This window comes from Corapipo altera, unplaced genomic scaffold, assembly GCF_003945725.1.
Source record: "Corapipo altera isolate COAL_440 unplaced genomic scaffold, ASM394572v1 2b, whole genome shotgun sequence".
Lineage (NCBI taxonomy): Eukaryota > Metazoa > Chordata > Aves > Passeriformes > Pipridae > Corapipo > Corapipo altera.
The window spans coordinates 32,661,329-32,686,789 of NW_020884874.1; the positions used below are offsets into that span (position 1 = coordinate 32,661,329).

General features: G+C 35.1%; 1 protein-coding gene across 12 annotated transcripts in view; it reads left to right on the forward strand.

Moving 5' to 3' along the window:
* Positions 1–25,461, forward strand: part of QKI (QKI, KH domain containing RNA binding) — a 158,580-nt gene that overhangs the window by 79,321 nt on the left and 53,798 nt on the right. For 7 of the 12 annotated variants that reach the window (XR_003525749.1, XM_027632871.1, XM_027632860.1 and 4 more), the window contains exon 4: positions 9,552–9,602. The exons of the other annotated variants lie outside the window; for them this stretch is intronic. Coding sequence is in view for 6 of the 7 variants with exons in the window: in XM_027632871.1 (XP_027488672.1) it covers positions 9,552–9,602 (51 nt within the window). In the remaining variant the exon portion in view is untranslated. The remainder of the gene's footprint in view (positions 1–9,551; positions 9,603–25,461) is intronic. 12 annotated transcript variants of the gene reach the window in all.

The window sequence follows — 25,461 nt, forward strand, 5'->3', positions numbered from 1 at the left end:
ACTTACTTGGCTTAAAAACTCAGCCTGAGGAAAGAACTGTTTCAGCTTCCTTTGTTAATGTGCATTTCTGCACAGCTGAGTCACTGAACACACAGGCTTGCTTTTAGGGATCTTTCTTCCACTCCTGTTAGCTTAGAAGTGATTTTGTGATCTTTTAAGATAAATAACCAACCAACCCCTGCCCCCATCCCATTTTATTCTTGCATTTAAGAGTTTTGCAAGAGCAAGCTTTTAAATTGTCAGTGGCAGACCATAGTTGTGGGTAACAATATTTTATAGACCATATAATTTTGCAGTAGTTCTTTCTTGATCTCTTAGAGCTGCTGGCAACTATCCTTTCCCACCATTTTAGCCGGTGCTCGGTGGATCTCAAACTGTGGGCTGCTTCTAGAGGACCAGTGAAATGTGTCACAAAGAACCAAGCTCATACATGTGGTCTAGTTGTATAAGAAGTTCTAAGTCTGCACTTGTAATAGAACATATATGTGGGCCTTCCAAAAACAAAACAAAAAAAAGGACAGGGTGTCAAAATGGTTATTCCTGCAAAAATTATACTAACCACACTATTTCATAGTGACTTCCTTTATATGAATATATTTTTAATATAGTGAAAAAATCATGGACAATCAGTAATTCCAAATGGATTTTCTGTTGACAATGAAAAATTATTGACATTCAACAATTCAGCAACTTTAGCTGCGACACCTATTACCGACAGATTTGTCATTAAATATACAAAAAAGTGAGTTTTGGTTAATTTGAAGATGCAGTGAGCTTTGATATTGATAACAACATGAAAAATGACCAAAGATGATACTTAGTTATCCACTATCATGTATATATTAAATTAATTGTAAGATCAGTTTCATTCCCTGATGAGCTGTGTTCTAAGTAACGCGCACTTACACATTTGCTTCTAAAACACTGATAAAGGCAATCTGTCGGAATGTTTTTAAGACAATAGCTATTTAATGAATAGCTTGTGTGTACAGGAGAAAAGAATAAGCTTGATTGCTTACAATCTGACATTTGAAAAAGCATTTTTTAGATCTCAGTATTTGCATATCTAATTGCTATGTAATCAAAACTAAGTGAACTGTAGCTACTTGAAACTAAAAAATGAAAGGCAATCATCTTTAGAGGGGGAGATATCCCACTCATATGCAAGCCTGTTTGAATATTAGAATTATATTCTTCTTGTGTTTAATTATAGGTGTTTGACTGAGCAGTAAATTTATGCCTATGTATTAAAGAAGTGAATGTGACCCTGAAACATCAGCTTTCCTTTGTTGGAGCAAAGCATTGGCATTGAGAGAACTTAACAGTGTTGTGTATTTTGGTGATAAGGGATTGTGCCAGAATAGCTGTTAATTACCTGCTTTGTTTGATATGGAAAGTAGTGGTTCCACACTTTTCTTCCCGCCAGTGACAGTACTCAATTAAAACTTGTATTAAACAGTGATAATACCCTCGTTTATCTGGTGGAGAAAACGTGAGGTGAAGAAAATTAACAGGATATTTTCAGCTGTTTGAAGATGGCTTTGTTTTTTTCAGGAACCTCGGGACAGTGTAAAGTTTTGTCTTTTTTGGTGTGAGTGTGTGGTGGGCTTTGGTTATTTTATTAATTTTTTAAATCTTTGTGACTCTTAAATCTTACCATTTAATGATAGTTGCTATACTAGAATTGATTAAGAAACCCCTTAACAGCAATGTTGAAGTTATAAATTTGGGAGACACTTACCCTGTCCTTATTCTGTTCCATGTCATTCCTCTGTGTGAAGCATCTGTTGCTGTAGGTCCTTATTTTGCTATTTTTTTTAAAATTTATTGTATCATGACATGGTATCTTACATATCTCACATGTCAGAAAAAGTGTATTTTAAAATTACATTTATTGACTGAGTTTCTCTGTCTCTTTGAAGCATGTTTCCTAATGCAGTATGATTTAGGCTTCTCAAAGTAGCATGTGTTTTTTGCATACCTAAACAAAAATAACAAGGAGGAGTAAAGCAAGGAAGTTAACACAGAAGACTTAGTAGTCTTTGTTTTCTTCAGATACCAATGCTGAAGAATATTTTAACAGCAAGAATATACAAACTCAGTAGGCAGTAACAAAGGGTATAAAATTGTTAGAGTAGCACTTAAATGTTTTTTTATTTCATTCATCCACAGAAATTAAGGAATGGCTTGGTTGCTTTCCTTATGAAGTTTGAAAGCTCTGTTCAGCAAGCTTGAACAGCTTTATTCTGGAGTGAAAGCTGAATGTTTGATGCTAGACTAATTTGGCCAAAAATATGAAACAGTAAGTGAAAAGGAGTAATTACTGTAGCATGTACACGAAGTTCTTTTGAAGAGCTCAGTGGATATGGCAATGCATGATAATTCAACTAGAACTTCAGAGCTTCAACTGTTGGGTGAATAGAGGTCACATGCAGAGAGTAAGATTGGTTGCCTGCAGTAATTAGACACAATTAATAAAGGCATACTGTGCATACTGAATGGCTAGCAGTAATGACTAGTCTTATATATAACCTTACACAAACAAATATCATTACAGATAAAACAGTACCTTAAAAGACTTCATAAAGTGTGGAAACTTGAAAGGTTTTCTTGTTTTGTTAAAAGCTTAAACATAGTGTCATTCTTAAAGAGCAGAATGCTAGAATTTATTTAGTAGTGGAACTTATTCACGGGATGCAAGCAAACTGTGGTGAAAAGTCAGTTTAGGAAAAAAAGTTTTTAATTGTGTGAATTGATCATGGTTTTTTAGAAAGAAAGCTGTAGAAAGCCGTTCTTAGATGAGATCTTACAAATGGCATGTTTTTTTAAGTAGTCTGCTTTTCTTTTGAAGTAAATGTTTTTCTGGGCATAGGAAGTGATACGTTCCATTAAATTATTTCATTGTATTTAGTTGAGAACATGATTATTAGTTACATTTTCTTTAGGTAATTCATTAAGTCAGTAAATGGAGATTTGTTCCTACTCACCACACAATACCCTTTTCATGCAAGTAAATGGTGATAAGCATTAAATAAGAATTTGGTAAGATATTTTATGATCTGGCATTTTGAAGGGGAATGATCTCTGTTTCTTTAACTATTTTTTTCCCGGTTTTCTTTCTTCTACTCTGTAAAAAAAAAAAAGGGCGTGCGAATTTGACATGCATTCAGATTAGCAAAATTATTTCATGGCATAGCAGTGCTGCAGTACAGTATTATTGTAACTGTGTTCATCCATTTTGAATTAGGTTCTGCAGTGATTAGGTGGCTTCCTATGATCAAAAGTGCCCATTGAATAGTCATTTCACTTTACAGGCGAGTATTGCAAACCACACTGTCCAACCACAGATAGTTTTTTTAATATTGAAGCTAGTTTGGTAAGGCTTCCTCTGACAATCATGCATGTAGTATAAAATCCCAACCTTAAAAAAAGTTGAGGACTGTGATGTTCCAGAACGAATAGTCTTAAATGGACATATTCTGCTTTTTGTTCTCTGTAAAAGCAAATGTAACAAGACTATGAGATTTTTCTGTTTAAAATCTATTGTTCTGATTATGTTTCATGGACTTTGGTTACTTGAAAAAAATTTTCCAAAATTTTTTGAGCATTTCCTTTATTTTTCATTTCTGTCACATTTTTGAGGAACTCTTTCATGTATTTTCTTTTAGAGAAATTTCCTATTTTCAAATACGAATTTTTAAAATAATGTTATGATTTTCAGATCTTCTTGCAGAGAGGAAAAAATTTCTTTGTTGAAATTATTTGCAGGGTTAAAATGTGGAAAAATAAAGGAACTCTTCCTCCTTTAGCAATTTCCTTTCCTAGACCATTTTTGCATGAACATCCTTTCCTTTTATGTTCTTTACTATTCTTCTAGGACTTGCAGTCACTTTTGGGAGGAATTGCCATATTATGATTGTGCAGTAGAGTGAGATTCCTAAGTCTAAGACTGAATGGTAATTCTCTTTTCCAGTCTACGGTTTGGTTTTTGCTGTTTTTTTGGTGGTTGTGTGTTTTTTTGTTTGGTTTAGTTTGGTTTTTGTTTTTTAAATGCCACCTGGAATGCACAAATCCAGTGATTTTCTGCACTCACCTCATGGAGAATTTTTTCATTAATTTCATTAAAGTTGGACAAAAATGGTTGTATAAAGTCATACACTTGGTCAAATAGGAAAAACTTACTATCTCAGTAATTTTGAATAAAAGGTTAAATTTCTTCTACCAAGAAGTTTTAGGATATGAAAAATCTAGAAGCTGAGAGCTTCTAGTTCTACAAGTAGTCCTCCAGAAGAACATTGTTTGTTAAGCATCCTGTTGACAGGGTTTATGTACCGTGTGAGGAAAATTCAGACCCCTTATCTCCCCCTATAATCTGAGTTGATGATACTTGTCATTTGAAATATATATACACCTGCTAAACATGCTTTTTTCTCTCTGATGAAAACAGTCCTGCTGAAAGCATGTCATAAAACTTGGTTTTATTGCAGATATACACAGTGAATCATAATTTCTAGCAGGCTCAGATCTCACCTATGTAGGATCAGCATCTAAAAATGTGAACAATATTTTATTTATGGTTGGGACCTATAGAGCATGTCTCACATTTGTACTTCTTTTTTTTGGCTACATAATGATGTATTTGCATGCATCTGGTATTTGAAGTATTGTCTCTAATGAGGTCACTCTGAGCACTACATAAGATGTTTTGAAGTAGATAACAGTGATATTGATGCTCTTTGTCCCTTCTCTCCCTTTTCTTAGCCATTTGGACAGTTGAGAATGTGATTAAGGGGTAAAAATTCAAAACTGACTGTGAAAGAAAGTAAGGAGAATTTACCATTTAGCCCTTGGTATATATGTACCTCAAAGCTAAGATTTTTTTTTAAATCAGATTTTGAGTTGTTGAGAATTCTTGTCAAGAAAATGTGACGAATCCATCTAGAAACAAACTTTAATTCCACATATAGCAGAGTCAAGTTATGAGAACCTTGGATGCACTCTCAACCAATTTTTAATGATTACTATCAGAGCAGTTCTTTTCTGTTGAGAAGTAATGGCCTATGATATGTAGGAGGCCAGATTAAATAATCCTGACTATTTCTTCTGGTCAAAGTCTCTGAAATTGGGATAAAAATGACTTGGAGTTAAGCTTAACTATAAAAAGAAGGATAATGGGCAAGTTATACAGAACATATATATATAGTGTGTGTGTGTGTGTGTGTACACTACTGAACTGTAACAATTCTACAATTAAATTGCATTTTATGTGTAGAATATTTTCTCTTTTTTTGTGTGTGTGTACATTAAGTACAAATTTGAGATTCTTCAAGGACTGTGAAAAAGTAGGCGAGGCACAATCATACTACACAGACAGCAGGAAATGCGGTTCTGCAGCAGGTTTAATGAGATGAACAAGATCAGCTCTGAGGGATCATGAGGGAACTGAGAACGAGATGTTAAGTCTCCGCAAAATTGTGATAACAGTATCGAAAGGATTTTTTTCCCCCCTAAAAATAGTGATATATGCCCAATTATTTGTGATTTTTAAAAGTACATTTTTGATGATGATAAACAGTTTCTTGCTTTCTGCAACTGAAATTTTTCATATGTATCAGACTAGATATTTGAATTCTAGTCTGTTCACTCTATCTTCATACCAGTAGTTACAGTGGTTATAGTATTAAGAGCTATATAATTACATGGAAGAGGGCGGTGAATATTGGGACATACAAAACTTGCAGAGTGAGTGGATTTTCGGTATCCTTGGACTGTGTGGTTGTCAACATAGCACAAAAAAACCCCCCAGGCTTATTGCCTTATGGAAGGGAAATATTTCAAATGCACAAAATTACAAGCTCACTGTGGTGCTTTGTACTAGTAATTTCTGTACTTGGAGTTTCGGGTGTTATGTGCTTCTTCAGAGGTAATTGAGCTACCCTTTGGACTCTTGGTGAATATATACAATGCAGACTTTCTTTCCTAGTTCAATTCTTTATTTTCTTAATGTCTGTATTTATGTAGGTATAGTGGAAAAACAGTTTGCATGCCTGTGTTTTTGAATCTTTGTGGTATTTTTATGTACTATTTGATGATCAGATTTAAGAGGTTATTTGCTGGTGTCTTCAGAGTATCAAATTGGAGGAGCATCTCCTGCTTAAACTGGGGCAGCATTTTAAAACTCTTAATAGGTTTGTTATCCTGCGTGTTGTATTATGTTAGAGCAAGTTGTTAAAACAGTTTATATACATTTAAGTGCCTAGATAAAAACATCACATCTTGCTTTGAGACACCTAATGTTTTTTTAAGTTTTTGTTCACGCATTGATTTGTCTCTGTATATTTTATCCTGTTAATCTGCTTTAACTTTTTCATAGCTGATGAGCTGTGCCTGCTTTTCACTTGGCATACACTGCAACTGCAATGTATGCCTTGCTTGCCTTGTGAAGCTTGAGTGCTAGTGTGTTAAGTAATGGCATGTTGTGTACTAAGTCACTAAAACTTTATTGCAGTCACTTTCAGACTTTTTTGTCCCCATTAGAAGAATGTGAGGTTCTACGTAAAAAAGTGGAATAAATCTTATTAACCCTAGCTGCAGGGTAGGGAGGATATGCAGCTTATACTGTATATGCTTGGCTGAGCATGACTAGCACTGAAAACTTTGTTTTTACTTTTGTTTGGTATTACTGTAGTTTGTTAAATAGTTAAAACATACTTTACTAACAGAGGGGAAAAACCCCTATAAACAACTTTTGCTGATGATTTGTCTGACTTACATGAGCACTTTTTTGTGGAAAGTACCTTCCTCTGTGAGACTGTATGATTTTGCAGCAGGAAGTTTGAGTATATGGTCTAGGCATTGTTTATAAATTACAGCAGAAGATTAATTTCTTTCAGATTCCTGTGGAGAACAGCATTGCAACTGGTAGTTGGGATACTGTGATTTAATTACCATTTTTTTTCAAAAGTCAGTCAATCACTTCTGTTCCATAACATTTAAATGGGGTTTAATACTTTGTATGAAGTAGTTGCATAGGCAGAAGTGTTGCATCCAAAGGATGCATTGCATAGTAAAAAGAGTATTAAAAATATTATTTTAAAAATAACTAAGATGTTTTTGTGTCATTCATGTGTTTAGTAAACTTAAAGTGAATTCTACACAATATAAATACACTTTTCTTTATAAAGGTGACATAATGAATATTGAAATAACCACATATATCCTTCAATTGGAATTCGATTCATAGTGTCTTTACTTAAGTTTTCGTCAAATTATGCAGGATTGAAGAGGCTCACACACTCTTAAGCGGAGTAATGCCTGAGCTCTGTAAGCTTATCATATTAGCAGTCCTCAAAGGACGAAATCTTCTTGCCATTGCAAATTATTGAAGGTTTTCTGTGAGTGGTATGGCACTATGTTTGGATTGATCTAATGGTCAGTTCCCATTAAAAGCTTTAGGACATCTCTTCCCACTGTTTCATATGCATCCTCAGGAGTCAACTGGGTCTGTGAGTTTCTTCAGCTGGTCCCTGCACAATTGTCTAAGCAGCAGGGGCAGTTCAGTGGAAGTAGCAGAGTCAGGACTGCTATTTTCAGTGACAACTGCTTGTTAAATAGACTCAACTTGCAGAGTTAAACTTCACCGTCACATCCCATGATATGAGATACATGAATGTCTGCATTAAAATGTTTTCACTTTAACTTCATTTGCTATGTCACCATAAATTTCAAGAAAAGTAGAAAAGGTTTTGATGAAAACAGTTCTTGTTTAACAGAAAGGAGAAAAGAGTATAATTTTGTGAAATTTTTTTTCTGTAAGTTTGGTACAGTCTTGTGTATGATTCTGGAATCTGATGCTTTCTAGAACTCTTGAGTCTCTCTTCTGAACTAAACTTGATTTTCTTAATTTTGATTTATTTTTTATTACTATTTCCAAATGTTCCTTTTTTCCTTTTTTTTATATAATTCTATTCCCTGTTTATAGTTTTATATGTGGAGAGGAAAAAACCAAAACACCAAGCATGCCTCCCCCAACCAACCAAAAAAAGGCAAAACGAAAAAATACCAAAAAAACCCCAAAACGCAAACCAACTGTCCCAAAATACTAAAATCCAAAGTAACCTCCCTTTGAATTATGCCACTGGAGCATTTAATTAGGTGCCAGTATTGTTTGAATTGGTGCCTTTTGGCTGTTGCAACTGGAGAAGTAACATTATAATTGTTGGAAGTAGAGATTTGAGTTGAGTAATAGACCTAAGGTAAAGATGTTCAGGTCTTTGACCTGTCTAATACTGGTTTAGCATTTCAGCAAGATCACATTCCATGTATGAACATGAATGATGAAGAACTTCAGCCAGTTCACTGATTTGACTTAAAACACTGACTATAACCCTGTACTGTTTGAGTATAGTTTTTCTGTGATATAAAGTTTATGAGAATTTATATTGTGTTTAAATAGTGTTCTAAGGATGTACTTTGGGTATATTTTTCTTATTTTTAGGCATTGTGCTTTTGCTTTTCTTGATGATTGCACGTTTTTCATAAGCAACATCTTTAATTTCTCTTCTTACAAAAAAATAAATAAATTTGACTTTCCTTTTTCTGATATAGTAAATACATAGTTGAAGCGTGGGTGGAAGGAAGAGAGGCTTTGAACAATTTTTTGAATGGATTACATGATACTGTTCCATCTCGCTTAAAATTAATGAGCTAGTTTAGTTGCCCCAACAGTAATGGACATTAGTTAAAATAAACTGTCCTCCCTGCTAATTTGCATCTGGTATAAATTTGACTTTTAATTTTATTTTACTTTTAAATGAACCTTGAGCTATAAGATGTAATACTCTATTTTTTTAGGAAAAAACACTACAGCTGCTTTTATAACTGCATCACTATAGCATACATATGAACTGCCTTACAGGCCATGTTAGTAGTGGAAGTGTTGTGTGTCTCCCTTTTATAGCTAGCCAGCTTGTGGGTTTTTCTCTCTTTTCCATTAGCAGAGAACTCCTGACAGTTATTTTTCTACTTATTTTCCTGTTTTGAAACATTAAAGAGTCTTGACTTGAATTTTTTTCCTCTATTGCATTTTATCTTAGAATTTTAAAATACAAACTCAATCAAATTTCTAATTGATTCCCCCACCCCTTTTTTTTTTTCTTTAGCATGCATAATGTTAAATTATAAATATGTGTGCAAATCACCAGCACCAAAGAATACCTAACTCTGGAGAGGGATTTTTGCGTTATTCATCATTCAAATGAAGGAGAACTTGAAGGAAGTAAGGGTGAGGGGAAAAAAAAATGAAGTTTGTTTCTTCTGTGACTTAGATTCTGTTGATTCTTGCATTGTTTTTCCTTAACTAGGTTGTCTTCTATTATGGCTTCTTGAAATTTCAGTCCCAAGTAAACAAGAAGGGATAATTTATGTCCATCACAGGGGGAAAAGAAAAACAAACACCCCCCGCAACAAACCCTAATTCCAACCCTTCATGCCTCTCAAACATCTTAAAGAAGCAAAATAGGGCACAAGCCCAATTTTTTTTTGCTTTTCAGGTCTCCTTTAAGAACAGAGACAACCATGATCCAGCAGTTTTGGAGGTAGAGGCAAGTAAATGTTTTACTTCTTGGAAACATTCCAGTAAGTTTTTGCAAATCACCTACTATTTGAGGAGACCCTGACTGAAAAAGAATCTCAGCCTCTTCTTCTTCCCTAAGTGGCTTTGTATGATTGTACATGAGGAAAACTATAATTAAGCTTTCATTGATTATTGACAGGCTTCACATCAGTTACACACTGTTGTAATATCCAACTGCTGCAAAAATACACAAGTTTAATATTGGTAAGATTTTTGTGACAATAGTTGTTGAAGTTTTTTCTTTTGAATCTGTCTTCAAAATGTAAATTGTGTTGGGTGGTCCATGATAGTGATTTTTTTAATAAAAAAAAATTAAACAGTGTCTAATGTTTCCTACCTCCGACTGCTGGTGTTCAAATCATCTCTTTGGCATTCTTACTAAGGACATTGTAACAAGCTCTTATGTACTGGTACTAAACCTGTATCTATTTCTCTGCTAGGGACATTTCTGAGAGCTCATGTTGAGTTTCTTCTGAAAGTGTCACATCATCTAAGAGTTGTATTGGAGGTACAGGAAGGAACTGTCAATCTGTTTTGCTGAAATTTTTTGGGGCCTTTCTATCCCTTATCATGAATAAAACCAGACAGTTTGCATTGTTTCATAACAATAGAGGATTGCACATATTTGAGAGTTTCACTCAATTTCTCTTTTAGGAGGTGGAAACAAATGTTAGAGCGTTACAGTGGGAACAGGAAAGAAGCTAGACTTTGGTCAGCTAATGTGAGAGAATAGTTCAGTGAAATAAAAAAAATTCCTACTTAATAAGCTGTATTGACCCAAATAAATAGCTGTGCCATTTTGAGAAGAGAGAGGATGGGGAAAAAATAGTGGCCAGGTCTGGAAGTGGGAGGTCAGCACCTGTCAGTTGGCAGTAAATCTTTGTCATCTGTTGGAAATGCATTTTGAAGAAAATTGGTTATGCTTCTGCTTTTCTGAAGCACAGGAAACATTTAGAATGAAGGAAGTTACCTTCCTGTCTAGGATGTTAGCAAAGTGTGGAATTATTCTTGTCCTCAATTCATGTACAATGCTGTCTTATTTTTGAAGATGGATGAAACCATTGTAGAACATAAGAAAGGCATGTACATAATGACCTTTTTTACCCAGAGTTACCATCTTCAGCATTTGTAATTCAAAAGTACATTAATTGACATTGTGTGGGCAGATAAGCATGCAATCTGAAAATGTATATAATAGACATTTTAACAAAAAACCTTGGAACTTGTCTTCTGAAGAGTAGAAGCAGTTAATTTTTTTTAATAACTTTTACATGTCTCTAATAGTGTACTGGAATCTGTTAGAACTTACTTGCTTTTAAATACCTTCAGACTCCATTAACCCTTCAAGGATTTGCTTTGCTTCTGCAGCTTTATACTATAACAACATTCTGTTTGGTTCTTTTAATCTGTCCAGTATTTATTCGTAATATTTCTCTCTTTATTAATATCTTTGGTAGCTGAGGGAAATGACTAGAGCTACCCATGTGGCACTGTGTTGAAAAAGTGGAATTTGAAATTTTTCGTAAGTCTTAGTTTTTCATATTATGGAGACTTACAATAGAGCTGTGATAATATGGTTAATAATAGATCTTAGTTTGCATACTCAGTTTAACTCAAAATGATGCAAATGAAGATGTCAGCAAATTCACTATTTAATGAGCTTTTTAAAAATTACATTTCTGTACATTTTACCAGAATCTGTGGGACTCAAAAAGTACATGAAAACAGATGTCTTTTTTGAAGGATGATATTGTCTCCTAAACAGCAGTTGTAGGACTGCTAATTGAATGGGATCTTGAAGGATGCATATTTAGACATTTTCTCCTAAAACCGGTATATATGTAAATATTGTGATATTTAACTTTGAATCAAAATTATGATTAGCTTTCACTTTCTTTTGTGTTTACATAATGAACAGGGATTTTATTACACTTTGTTTTCCAATTCAAAGAGTGAACAGAATTTCCATAATTACTCCTTTATGGAAATTATTTATTTCAATAATTTCACAAGGGTTTTATTTTAAATGTGTTGCACAGATACTATATAAAGAGCTGATGGAAGTGTATAGTAATTTAACTTAGCTAAAAAAATTGTGAGTTTCAGCTCATTATGTGTAGAAGGTGTAAAGACTGGAGTTTTTTGGTGGTTGTGTTGTTCTTTTTTGTTTGGTTAGTTTTTTTTAAATCACTGGATTGATGTCACCTGAGAGATAAAGAGCGATACTGATCCTAAATATCCATCATTACTGTAGGAAAGGCTTCCCTAATATATTAGCAGCAGTATTCTCAAGAGCCATCGAATATCAGTGCCAGGCTGGCACTCAGCTATACAGTCTTTAAATGGCAAGACTATTATTACATTTTAATCTACCCTTGAGAACATGCTGGATACTCCTAATTCTGCAGTCATTATAATCAATAGAATTGTTGCATGAAATTGGTTGTAAAGAAGGTTTGGAACAGTGGTCACACTTTGAGTTATCTAGGTAGTAGCTTGGGTGTGTCAAATCCCATGTAATTGTAGCAAGGATTTGAGGCAACTGCTGCAAATAAAAGTGTAATTAGAGACTGTGTACAAGGTTACATAAATATAAGGGAAGCATGTATGCTGAGACTATTTGAGGCATTGGTTCTGAGTTCTTTCAAGGACTCAACTTTAGTTTGTTAACCAATATTAATTGTCATTTATGTACTCAGTGGCAAATTTTGAGTTTTCTGTATTGTTTATAAGTAGAAGTTAAGTTTATTCAATTTGCATTAGGATCTTGCCCTGATACTTTACATCTGTCTTGAGCTGTTGTTCAGGTTGTTTGTTTACAAATAGGTTTGTTCCAACTGAGTTTAGAGAGAATGGAACTATTTCAGGAGGGAGTGAAATGATTAAAACCCAAAGATATATTAAACATATGATTGTGTAATCACTGTAAGAGTAAATTGTTACAGTTTAAGAGTGAACTCGGTGTTTTAATAGTTTAGCAAATTAAAAAAAAAGAGAATGGAGATAATAATTAAGGCTGGACTGTTACTATTAAATGTGTTAAAATCTAACAGTATTAGCAGTGATGAATAGCTATATAAAATGCTATATTCCTTGTTCTACTCAGTGTTATACTACTTGATTGTGGGTCAGTGTTGAAGAAAAAATTTAATAAATCATGGACAACAAACTGCACTACAATTTTTGCACTGCTTAGAAGTATTAACGTAGTATGAATACGAAACATAAAGTTCACAGAGCCCTTTCCTGAAACTGAAAAGAAAAAAAACACAAACAAACAAAAAACCACAAACCAAACCAAAAGAAAACCCCAACGCCCACAACCCCCAACAACAACAACAAAAAAAGAAAATGGGGAAAAACCAAAAAGCAAATCCAAACAGAAAACCTGTGTGAATGGAGACTCAACCTGAATAAAAACATTCCAATTAACTGGTGAGCTTTCTACCTATAGAGCCCATGAGTTACTACACGGATTAGAATGACCATGAAATTTAGCTTTTCAGTAGTTTCAAACTGGTAAAGAACATCTTGCCCTGTCTGGGCAACACAATATGTTTGATAACATGCTGTGAACTTATGCCACCTTGTAGCATAATGTCTGTTTAATAGCAATATTCTGTGGAAAACTGTTACATTAACCAAAGAATTTGACTGTCTTCTCCAAAAGACTCATGGACTATAGAGGGGTCCACTAACCATCATGTCTTACTCACTGGAGTAAGAACCTTGGGCTCTGCTTAAGAGTACCTGGTCACTAAGATAAAGCCCTTCTGTAACAGAGTTTCAGGAGACCTGCTGACTGCATAATTAACTTGGAGCATCATTTTTGGTCTCATTCCTCTCTAACCTAAAAGGCAAGGTGTTCTTCTAATGCTTCTAAAAATCTGAATATTCAGAACACGGTACTGTGGGAGAAATCACTGTGTAAAGAAATGAGAGTGAATAACTGAGTGACATATTAATTATGTAATTCGTTAGTGGAAAGCACTCCTAAGAGATTACAAAAGCCTTAAAACAAAGAGTCTTATGTAATAGGGCAGCATTAGTCCTGCTGTGTGATGAAGAGGGGAAGCAGGGCTGCTGAAACCTGGCTGACATCTCCTGTGAAATTACACATTTTTAAGAAGAGTGTTGAGATTGCATATTCAAATAGGAAGATGCCAGAAGTAGAGTTGCTGGTTATGACCTTTTTGTCTACATGATTTATTTTTTTTTTTGGAGTTAATCACTATGCTGTGAATGACTAGGTTTTTTTCTTTGACACACCCTTCCTTAAATACATGGGACATAGAATGCTTATTTCTCAGGGAGACAACTGAGATGTAACATTGGAAGTGAAAGGTACTGATTGGTTTCACACCTAATTGGGAGTGGAAACTGAGTTTTCAGAATACTTAACTTTAAAATAGCAATTTATGTATTACAGTAAGATTACATTTGCTGTAAGTGGCACTAATAAGTGCCAACCTATCCACTGAGCAGTCAAGAGCATGGAGCTCCCCATCCTCACCCCCTGTTGGGAGTGGCTGGGCTGCTGTGAAGTCTGGCAGAGGTTGTAACTGGTGGCTGGCAACTTTCTACAGAGGGAGTCATGCCTGTGCCCTCCTTTGTGCTCAGCCTGCTACTTGAGAAATATGTCACTGAGCCAGTTCAGCCTGCTAAACAGGCAAAACGTAATCTGACAGCAGTGGTTTGCTGCTGTGTGAACTGGCTGTGTAAGGCCCCAGTGGCAAAGAAGAGGGAAGGACAAAGGAATGGACCCACTTCTCTTGGTGGGAGCGAGCAGTTAGCCTTGCAGCTGTGTCGTACTGAAATCTACAGAAGAAATACTTCTATGCAAGAAAACAGAATAGTTCTCTCTTGGGATTTGAGACAGTTTCTTTCTCTGATGTGACTATGCAAGATCAGTGTTCTAATTATAAGCACAGATATTGTGTCTAAAGTTGTCAATATTCATTTAAGCAACTGCTTATGGAAAAGTTTGGTTTATGTTTAGTGCTGTGTTTTCTTGCTGGCATAAGAGGTGCTGTGAATCTAAATATTCAGAGTAGCATTTAGCTGCCTAGGCACTTGAGTCTTCCTGCCATCCTGGCAGACCTGCAGGAAGCAGGAGAGATTCAGACACCTGGTCTTCATTATGCATCTTTGAGGAAATCTTCAAGGAAGATTCATCTCAAGGACTGAAACAAGAAAGGGGAAATAAGAGAAATACTAGGTATTATCATATAAATACTTGATACACTATTGTTCATTGAGGTCAGGATTCCACAAAACACTTCTTCTTATGCATGAGAGCTGTGGTAACATAGATTACTTACCTCCCCCTCGCCCTGTTTTTTCCAGTTTGACTCTGCCTGTTCTTGTCAAAACTCAGTTATCATTTGCTTACACATCCAAGACAGAAAGAACCATTTTTAGACATTTCAGGATACAGGTTTTGATCTAAAGCTCTGGCATTGCAACCATGTCAGCCTGGCCCTGGCAGTAAAAACAGCTTTGCTGTTCTGTACATGATCTCTTTCTTGCATTTGGCTGCATTCTTGTAGCCCAGATGTGAAGTACTATTGGCAAAGTGACACTGGTTCAAGTATTGAAGTTATATACCCTTGCCTCTCCCCAGTGTGCCCCTGAACCAATCTAAAAAAATCAGCGGTGCTGAATGTTCATTTTACCTCTTTTAATTTTTTTTCATTTCTCTGAACAAAGCAGCTTCTTTATGGCTCGAGAAGTTATTTGAGTTATTTGAAACTTAGCTACTACCTAGGTATGTTTGGTTTGAGTCATGAGTATCTTATTTTCATTGCTTTGGCAAATAGTAAAAACCTAAAGATCCCAATGCCCTAAAGTAAAGTTAACAACATATTACTATAAAAGTAATTTTATTTTACGTTACAAGTCATCTGATTTTAAAGAAACAGTAGTAACTGTTCATATTCTTAAACTGAGGTCACTTAGCCTTTTTTGTACTTATGAAAAGTAAAACCTGTAAACTTGCTATTTTTTTTCTTCAGGGTTTTTTTTTTAGGGAGGCTGGAATAGGGAGGAATTTTCTTTTTTATTTTCTTAAATTTAGCTCCTGTACAGTTTAACTGTCTGAAGCTTGTCCATTACATTGTGGGCTACGAGGTGGTACTTCCCAACTGTCTTGGCACGCTGAGGTTATGTTAACATGTTCAATTTAAATTTCTGTTAAAAATATTCTGTAGCAACATCTTTGTATACTTTTGTACAAAGATTTGGAGGTTTTCTTACTGAGTCTTAGGCAGTTTCTGAAAAGATGTTAAGAAGGTTAGTAATTGTGTATTATTGTAAATTTTAAAAGAATGGGGAAATGTGGAAGAATAATTTTCTCTCAGAAGCTTACAGTTATTTTGTAATAAAAAACCCAAAGGGTTGGCGTGAGTATATTGCAGTTTTACAGAACTGTCTTTTCAATATACTGTCTTAAGACCTTCACCAAAATTTATGCAGAGGAATCCATATTGATACATCTTTTATATCTTTATATATATATATGCACATATATACACATACACATATATGAGAACATATATGTGCAACTCCTTGTTAAGGAAATGCTAAAAGCAAAATGGTTGGATTTTCAAGCAATGGCTGAGTTACTGGACTCTGGAAGTGACAGGCAAAACAAGATGAAGAAAATAGAAGTGTTGATATGCTGGCATTAAAATGCAGGTTGTCAGCAGCTGTTTATTCCGATACTTCCAAGAGGTCACTTATATTTTTTTCTCCTCTTTCTGTTTCTTTTCTCTCCTTTTTTTTTAACAGGTAGGTAAATTTAATTTGAAAAAAACTCCAGTTATTTATTCCTAATTATAAAGAAAAATAAAAATCAGAAATTATGTATTAATTATGGTAGCTTTGTCTGCTTCTTAGACTTTTAACATAAATGAGTGAAAATTGCTGGAATTCATGTTTAGATTAACCGGGAATAGCACTTGAAGAAAAGTGTAGTTTTATTTTGATACTTCTTAACCCTTATGGTTTGTTCAGCTTTGTTTATATGTAGAGCAGTCATAAAAGAGCAGGATCCACAGGTGTTTGAAAATGAGTTTAATTTGAGAAATGAATGAATTTAACACTGAGCTCAAATTATTGATATAGGGAATGTTTATGCACTGACCAGGTTTGCTATGCAAAGCAGCAATCAAGTCTAAGCAAGGCAGAGAGGAAATAAAACATGGAATAGAGAAATAAAAATGGTTGAAATTCAGTAAAGACAGATGCCACAATTATGTGCAGCAGCTACTGTTGATGAAAGTTACATGACAGTACTTCAGAAGAGGAAAAAAATGTTTTAAAACTTGTCAAATTATACTGTTAGCCTAAGAGCTGATCATGTTATCCATTGAATACAAAAATATAATTTATTTTACGGTTTTTACTTGGCCAAGTGCTAGTGGCTAGTACTACACAGAGTGCAGTTTTCCAAATTCAGCATGCTGTAAATGGTAGTCCAAATTGAAATTAAGAACAGTGTTTTGGGGTTGGGGTGTTTGGTTTTTGTTTGTTTGCTTGTTTTCTTTTTAACTATTAAAAAAATCACCTAAAGAAATATTTGGGAGCACTTTACTGTGTATACTAGAAGACTGAGAAACCATTGAGTAGACAGGGGGGTTTTTTGTCCCCTAAAATACAGTTGAGGAATAATGGTAGCACTTCACTGTAAACAATAAGTGTTCAGAAATGTGAAACCACTGTTCAAGTGTTTCCCCTAAGTTTCCAAATCATTAAACCACAGGTGCTTTTGAAGCTTTCCACCATTTGTGTTCATTGTACAGATGAAAGTAAAAGTTTTGTATGAATGGAAAAAGGAAAAAGTAGGAGGCTTACCTTGAAGTTATAAATGAAAGTTCACCTCAGCATGCTGTTTCTATGTTTTATTTAATTATTTACAACTGCAAAAAGGCTCCAGTCCTAAGTAAAAACACAGGAACCCAACTTCTGATGAAGTCCTGTATCACTGGGATAGGGATGCCTCCTTTTTTTTTTTTCCTCACCTCCTGGGCAGTGATTTGCTTTCATAAAGGGCAAAGTGGAAAGCACTTCCTTGTGTGTTTCTTTGGTATGATGTTAGGGCACTCTTGGAATGTCAGCCTGGTGATGTTGATGCTTGTTTGCCTGAGGCCGCACTAGGATCTTGATGCTCATTTCCTGGACCAGCGTACCAGCCACTGGATTATGTTGCATTTTCTTGCAGTTGCAGCTTCTTTCTTCAAGCAAATTTCTTGAAGTTGACATGCCTTGAGTTAGTTCTGGAAAGTGTATTAGATTAGGTCCTTTTGGATGTCAGCACTTTCAGATCTCCTAGTTTGAGAATCCCAGATGAAAAAGAGGCATCAGATTTCAGTTTAATTAAAACTTTTTCCTGTCAGCATGTACTTTAGCAGAGTTTTGGACACCTTGGTAAGTTTTCAGGTGGAACAGAGGTATGCATTAGCAAGGCTAGTACTTTGGTGTACTAGTCTTCTTCCTGGGGAGAAGGAAATACAGTGGTAAATTAAAATATAGTACAGCTGAAATACTGCTTAAATAAAAACTGAAATATGCAAAAGAATCTTAATGTACTTAAACTAAATTTAATAGTGCTATATAGTGAAATATTATTTTAGTGGCATGTTGGTCATACTTTAAAATAAATACCTTTTTTTGTTCATAAAACCTGATCGCTTCTAGATATACTTTCTATTTTGAACATCCTGCTAATTATTGGTAAAATAAAAATTCTAAAGTACGTTAAGACTATGTAAATTGAGTAATTTACTATCTGTGCATGATACATACATGCTGTTTGATAATAAGGCGTATAAAAGAATACTTTCTTTTTTTCAACCTTTCTCTATCAAAAGCTGAATAGTAAAATGAGCTTCATAGTGATTTATAATGCTCATAAGCTCAGAGTGATTTTAGAAAACAGTTGCAGGTTATTTTGAAGTTAATTTCATTAGTGACTGATAAAGAATGGACTTGAGTCATGAGTTGAAGTACACTTACTGTCTGTATTGCCTGATCAGAGAATGCTCTGAGGAATATGTCCACTGTCACAGATTGGGTTTTGTTGGTCTAAGCGTTCATTTAAAAATATGTTTTGTACCTTGAGATTCAGAGCGTGGAGGTACTTCCCTTCAAAAAGCCATCTGAAGGTAACTCTGATTTAAAAAGACCTGCATTCAGGATTTATTGGTATTTCATTATCTTTTGAGGGAATTTGATATTTGTTTAGCAAGTGGTCAGTGTGTAAAAGGAATCACATATTGTGAAATGCTTATTCCCTTTTCTGTAGGGGAATAAAATCATACTTGGATCTCAGTGTAACTCTGTCTTCATATGAAATTTACTACACCAGGAATACTGGTGAAGTTAAAATGTTAAAACTTATAAATAGTCCAAAGCCAGAGAAATTAACAGTCTCACTCCTCTGACTGGGTAACATTTGATATTTTAAGTGTCAATATTAAAAATTGCATTCCTCTCTAACAAATATATCCAGGTATTGAGTTTATGCTATGCATTTCACGTGCTAAATTCTCATTTATTTCCCTGAGGATACCAATGCATACAAAACTCTTTTACTTTCATCCCGCAACAGTGAAATATTCAGTGTTAACAGGCTCTTGGGTTTTGATAGCACTCGACAATACAGCTTGTTCCACAAATCTTATTTTACACACTGACACAACTTGAGACAAATATACAAGAAGAAAATCCTGAGGAGAGATGCAGTCCTGTTGCCTGTTTCATGGAAACTTACCCTTTGTGACAGGGAATTTCTGCTGGCTCTGCTCTCCAGAGCAGCCACAGCCCTGCAGAGCGGGGGGCGTGAGTGTGCCAACTGGGGTGGTGACAGGGGCTTCCTCTTCTGTCAGCAGATCAGAAGGATTGGATCAGCTCAGTTCAGTCGTGCTGTAAAGCCACAGCTTTGGAAAGATCCAGTGTGGTGTTGTGAGCATGCAGGAACCATTTTGACTGCAGGGCAGATCTGAACTTGGGGCGGTGCCTGGTTTGAAGTTTACTGAGCACAAAGTCTGCGTTGGGGCTTTGAAACAGAGAACAGTATCTATCCTCTTGTGTCATTTAAACATTAAGTTTTTTCATGCCATTAGAATTTTTTTCAGAATAGTTCTCAAAAGATTCTTTTATAATGCCTTTTGACAATGTTTGACAGCTACCAGCTAGTTTAATGTGTGCAGGAAGACACCCACTTTTTTAATCCAAAATTGTCTTGATGGGGGCTTAGTATACAATAATAATTTATAATTAAAGACATGCTAAATAACACTAACTTGCTTGACATTTGAAACAGCAGTATGTATTGTTAATTTAAGCAATTCATCTGTTGTTTCTCTAGGTGAAAACTTTGATCAGAAATTCAAAATGTGAAGTAAGCTGCAGTGTTCTCCCTAACCAGGTTCTACTCCTTCAGCATTTCTTTGTAACATTGTTTTTTTCACCAGCTTTCTGCTTGTGAACTGCTACCATTAGAAACTCAGTGGGAGCAAAAGTCTCTGTTAATTTGCCTGACTCTAACTGCACAATTAAAGCAGTTTATCAGCAGGGGTTAAGACAATCAGTGTCTTCTGATGCTTCATGTTATAAAATTACTTCTGTTGTTCAAACAGATACTGTAATTAGTGCATCATTTTAAACTGGTTTTCTGCAGGGCTGGTTTGGAATTTCATCTGATAAAATCATCTATTTTTGCTACTTACCTAAGCACTTATTTTGTTTGCAGGCCTCATCTAAATTAACAGCTTCTATTGAAATATTATTGTCAGGGCTCTTATCTTGTGAATATAGGTTTGGGGGTTGGGGAGTTGTTTTCCAGAATTTTTTTGTTTGTTTTTTTCACCAGTCAATTCTGTCAACACTTAGGATTCAGTGGCAAAAATGGAAGGAGGAAACTCCACTTTACATTTACTAGTGTATACTAGCATTTAATACCTAGTTCTTACACAGATGAGTAGGTTGCTTCATATAAGATGATAAAGGTAACTGTGTTCTTGGTACATGAACAGTTGGATTTCACTTAGGTTAGTTTCATGAGACATGGTAAGCCAGTCTTTAAGTGGCACTTATGTGTTAAAATATGGTCCCTCATCTTCTCCCTTTTCCCAGCACTGATCTTATGTTGACACTCAGTAGCTCCTTATCATAAACTCCCTTGTCCAGGAGAAAATGGAGGGAGAGGGGAGACGTTTTCTGCCATCGGCATGTTGGCTTGGTTTTGGGAAGGGCTGGTGTGATGCTGGAGCCAGTCCCAGTGGGAGAAGTAAGGACTGCCTGGTAAGGGAGTGAACCCATAGCAAGTTGTTACATTGGTCAAAAAGTGATACAGTAAGACCACGGTAAGAGATAATTCAAGTGATTTTTGCTTCGTTAGAGCTGGAAACTCTCATGAATATGCTGATATGGAATTATTTGTAGACTGAGACTTCTGAGTGGTTTATTCCTTCCACAGTATGTTACAGTATCTGTCTTCTGGATGTTTGTTTTCAACTGTCTCTGCAGCAGAGGTACCAAAAACTTAAAAATAAAATTCTGTAGCTCAGGTTGGCAGAAGGAACAGTTACGAGAACAGAAGTTGTGTTGAACAACACAAGATGGACAGTTCTTGTAGCCTGTGAAAGGTTGGGAATAACAACTTGAGGGAAAAGTACATTCTTCTTAGATTACTCTGACTTGGAACTGGACTGGTTTGCCAGTTCAACTGTGTCAATAAAAGGTGGTAAAGTAAGATGTAAACTGTACTGAATGATTGATTTATGTTTCTGTTGGACTTACTGATTCAGGCACTGTTGCATGGGTACAATACCTATCAATTCTCATTTAAAAATACTAAAATTGGATCAGGACTAGAATTTGTTTATAATAACCTAATTGGTGACTTCTTAGTTAAATTTAACTTCTGTTTTGAAATTGCTTTATATCAACGTTAACTTTTTTTTTTAAATTCACACAACTTCTTTTAAACTGCTCTTTGAATTTTTTTAAAACTTTGATATATATGTATGTGAATGTTTTCATTATTGAAAATAAATATTCATCTAGAACTACTGTCAATTGTAATGTACCTACAGCACAATTTATTAGACAAAATATAGTGTGGTAATTTTACTAAATAGCTGAATTTCTTCTCTCTGCATCTTGCTGCCTCCATTTGACTGCGAGAAATGGTTATGAGGGATTATACTGTTTTTTATATCTTAGGATAATTCAAGTTCTTAGAGTGTACTTGAATTAAACCTTTGTGTGGTTTAAAGGACTAAAGCTATTCTGATGCTTTTTAATTTTAGTGTTCAATTTGACATTATATGAAAACATTCTTCCCTTTTACTCTAGCTTTTCTGTGGTTTTTGTCATTCAGCAAGGAGAGCAGCTTGTTAAATAGGTTGATGAAAACAGAATTTAATAGCTATCACTTCAACATGAGTGAGAGTGCTAAGGTTCATTCTCAACACTTGCTTGAGCCAGCAGCTTTATTTCTTTAAAAGGTTCCTGCTGTTGGTACTGAGCTGTGTTTGTACCTTTTTAGTCACCTACATTACTGGAAATTGCATGAGATGGAGTGGAAAAAAGTGCATAGGATAGAAGTTGCACCTTTCTTAATACTGTAGGCCATAGCTTTCTGAAAAAGAATGCCATGTGGAAAACTTCTTTCACTCTTACCACATTACGTTCTTTTTTTCATTCTTTCTTTATTGTCTAACTAATATTTCCCTACCTGCATATAAACAGATACTAGGGAAGTATTTTTCTTTTGGTGTTTATTCCATTTTCCTTTAATGGCATTCTCATAGCTGGAAAAGACTGGATTCTACTTCACCAGTTTCTAATTCAACTTTTTTTAGGCAGTTGGCCACACTGTGAAAGTCTTTGTGGTGAGAAATAAAGTTTGAGGATTTTTAAAGAGTTGATGACAAAATATTTTGTGGTGGCTTTCTTTCTGAAAGTATTTCCCCTTTCAACATCTGAATAATTTTAACAATTTCAATTAACCTTGACACTTCTTTCCTTTGGGTTTAGAGTTTTTGAAATGTATTGGATTGGCTCAATAGAGACCTAACTTTGTACTCCAGTCTAGGTGAGTTTTAATCATCTGCTTTGTGTAGCTTACAGGAAGCTAGTAAGTTCTTGTTAAGTCAGAGTTTGAGAAATTAGGAGGAAAACTTTGGAATGGGATATGAAGATGTAAATAGGAATAGCCATTAGGGCCCGAGATGCAGGAGGTGTAAGACCACGACTTGAAATTCCTGTGGTATGGTGAGGGGTATGGAAAACACATGACAAATTAACAGTGAGAGAGACTGCAGTATTTCCTCTCACGGAACAACCTTTCTAATATTCAAGTTTCACTGTATAGATTCAAGTCAATGGCAACCTTTGCCTGCTTTTCAGCTCCCCCCCTAATTCCTTCCCCAAGAAAATTTCTGTAGTTGTTACTTTTTAATTTTTTGCAGCTAAATTTTGAGGAGTTTTAGCAAGGTTTTTTTTTCTTTTAAACTACCTGATACATTGATGTTCATAACAAGATAAATATTAAGTAGTCCATTATTCTGTATAGGTACTCTGAGGATAGTGAGTATATATATATATACACAGGCAAGAGAATGAAGGCAAATCTGCTTACAGAATAGGCCATATTTAAGGATACTGAAATTTCTGCCAAACAAGGAGCACAGTGAAATTTCATCTGCCATTTATGTTGTTCTTAATGTTCTTTAATTTAGCAGACAAGATAGTTTGGTTGTAATTAAGCTCTTCTAATACTGTTGTTACCAAGGTTGTGGCATAAATCACTTCACTCTATACTTTCCTATGTCTTCACTGTCTCCATTTTTCCTGTATAATTCTTCCATAAACAATCTTTGGGATGCAGGAAGACTTCATGCTGTAAATTATGTCTTGTGTATGTAATTTTGAATATATGCAATTGAATTTCTCTTTCTCCAAGTCTTAGTCAGGTTTTCTGATTTTCCTGGTGCCGTTTCTTTCTTCAGTGTGCATACTCTTCCTGCTGTGATAACGAATGTGTTTTTTTCCCAAAATAATTCTCATGGCAATTTCTCTTACTCCTTGTTGCTTTTTCAGTAGGTAGACCTGGCAACTACGCTGAATTGCTCAACAGTTGCTACTGAAGGACAAGGGGCAGTGCGCACACTGAAAGGAAAGAAGTTACATTTAAACTTAAGAAAAAACTTTTTTTTATCGTCACTGAACACTGAGCAGGTTGCCCAGAGAGGTGATGGAGTCTCCATCCCTGGAGATGTTTAAAACCTAGCCCTTCCCAGCATGCATGAGTTTAACATGAAGGGGAGGTTTGAACTGGGTGATGTTCAGAGTCCCTTCCCACCTCAGCTATTCTCTGAATCTGTGATGTGGATCTGGTTTGTCTTATCTGCAATTCACTCCAAGACCACCACATCACTTAGTTTCTTTGTACTGAGTAAGCAGCAGGGCAAGTTGTAGTCATTTTGTCCTGCCCTTCTTTTCAGCATTTTCTCCCAAAAAATTTTCAAAAGAAAACCCTAATCAACCCTTAAAATCTCGGAACATATTTCATGAGTCTTAAGAAAGATACTTTCCTCCTTGCGTTCCGGGTATATTCAGTTTACCAGTTCAGACTTCCTCAACAATGTTTTGTTATAGTAAAAGATGTTTCAAGACTTGTTGCACAGAGGATTAGTTTAATATAAGTAAAGATTTTACTTGGGGGAAAATATGTTTTTCCAAAGCATCCTTTTAGGATTTAAAAGGAGAATGAGGTAACATAAAAAATTGCAACTCTTAACTACAAGAGGTTACAGGTTCTCTCTCTCCAATCAGCATAACCCCGTTGTATATTTTGCATCTGACTTTCTGTTTGAATGAATGAGCTAGTATGGACCCGAATTTCCTAATTTTGGTAAAAACAAACAAATAAATAATCAATTATATATATTGGTATAACATTCAACTAGAATTTTCAGCAGAGCAAAAGACATTTCTTAGAAAACTGTTAACCTACTAAGAAAACAACTTTGAGGGACAGAAGGGAAGCACTGGAGGAGTTGAAAGCCCCAGTGCATTGAGGTAGAACAGAAGAAATTGGAAGCCCATTCCAAACTGTGTCTTTTTTCTTTTTGTTACTAACTGTTTTTTCAAAACACAGTATGGACTTTTATTCTTCTTAACCTTTCTTTCAGTCTTGCCATTTGACTTAATAAATGGTACTCTAACCAACAAGACTTTTATTAATGTACTTCATGACCATAGAAGAGCATGTCATAGTCGTGCACTAGTTCAGTTATCTTACTGATAAGTAGTTTTTATGATTACTTGTGCTGTAAGGTCTGACCTTAATAATACCTGTAATTATTGACCTTACACATGATGTGTTCTACCTAAAAGTAAATTAGGAGGAAAAAAAAAATCTTCTGTATCATTTGTTTGTCCTATGTACATCTTTTTTGTTTTCTTTTTTAACTGAACGAAAAATTCTCATGCTGCAACAGATAATTTGGAGTACAGCATCAGTACTTGATGTAACATTAATCTGAAACTTTTGAATAGCGAAAAACCAAGAGGCAGGCTACCTTGTTTTCAATAACAAAGAACGAGTTTTTTGTGTTCTAAAAATTACGAATCATGAATGCACTACAACAATGTGGATTTTAATTTTTGCTGCTGACAGATGGTAAGTCCTCCAGGTTTTCCAAGTTTTTGAAACTTTGCACCCTATTATTTTCATTATGAAAGAAATTGATATGGCACCGCAAGGCCTCTTTGTTTGCCCACACTATTTATATAGTGTTTAATTGCATAGTAGC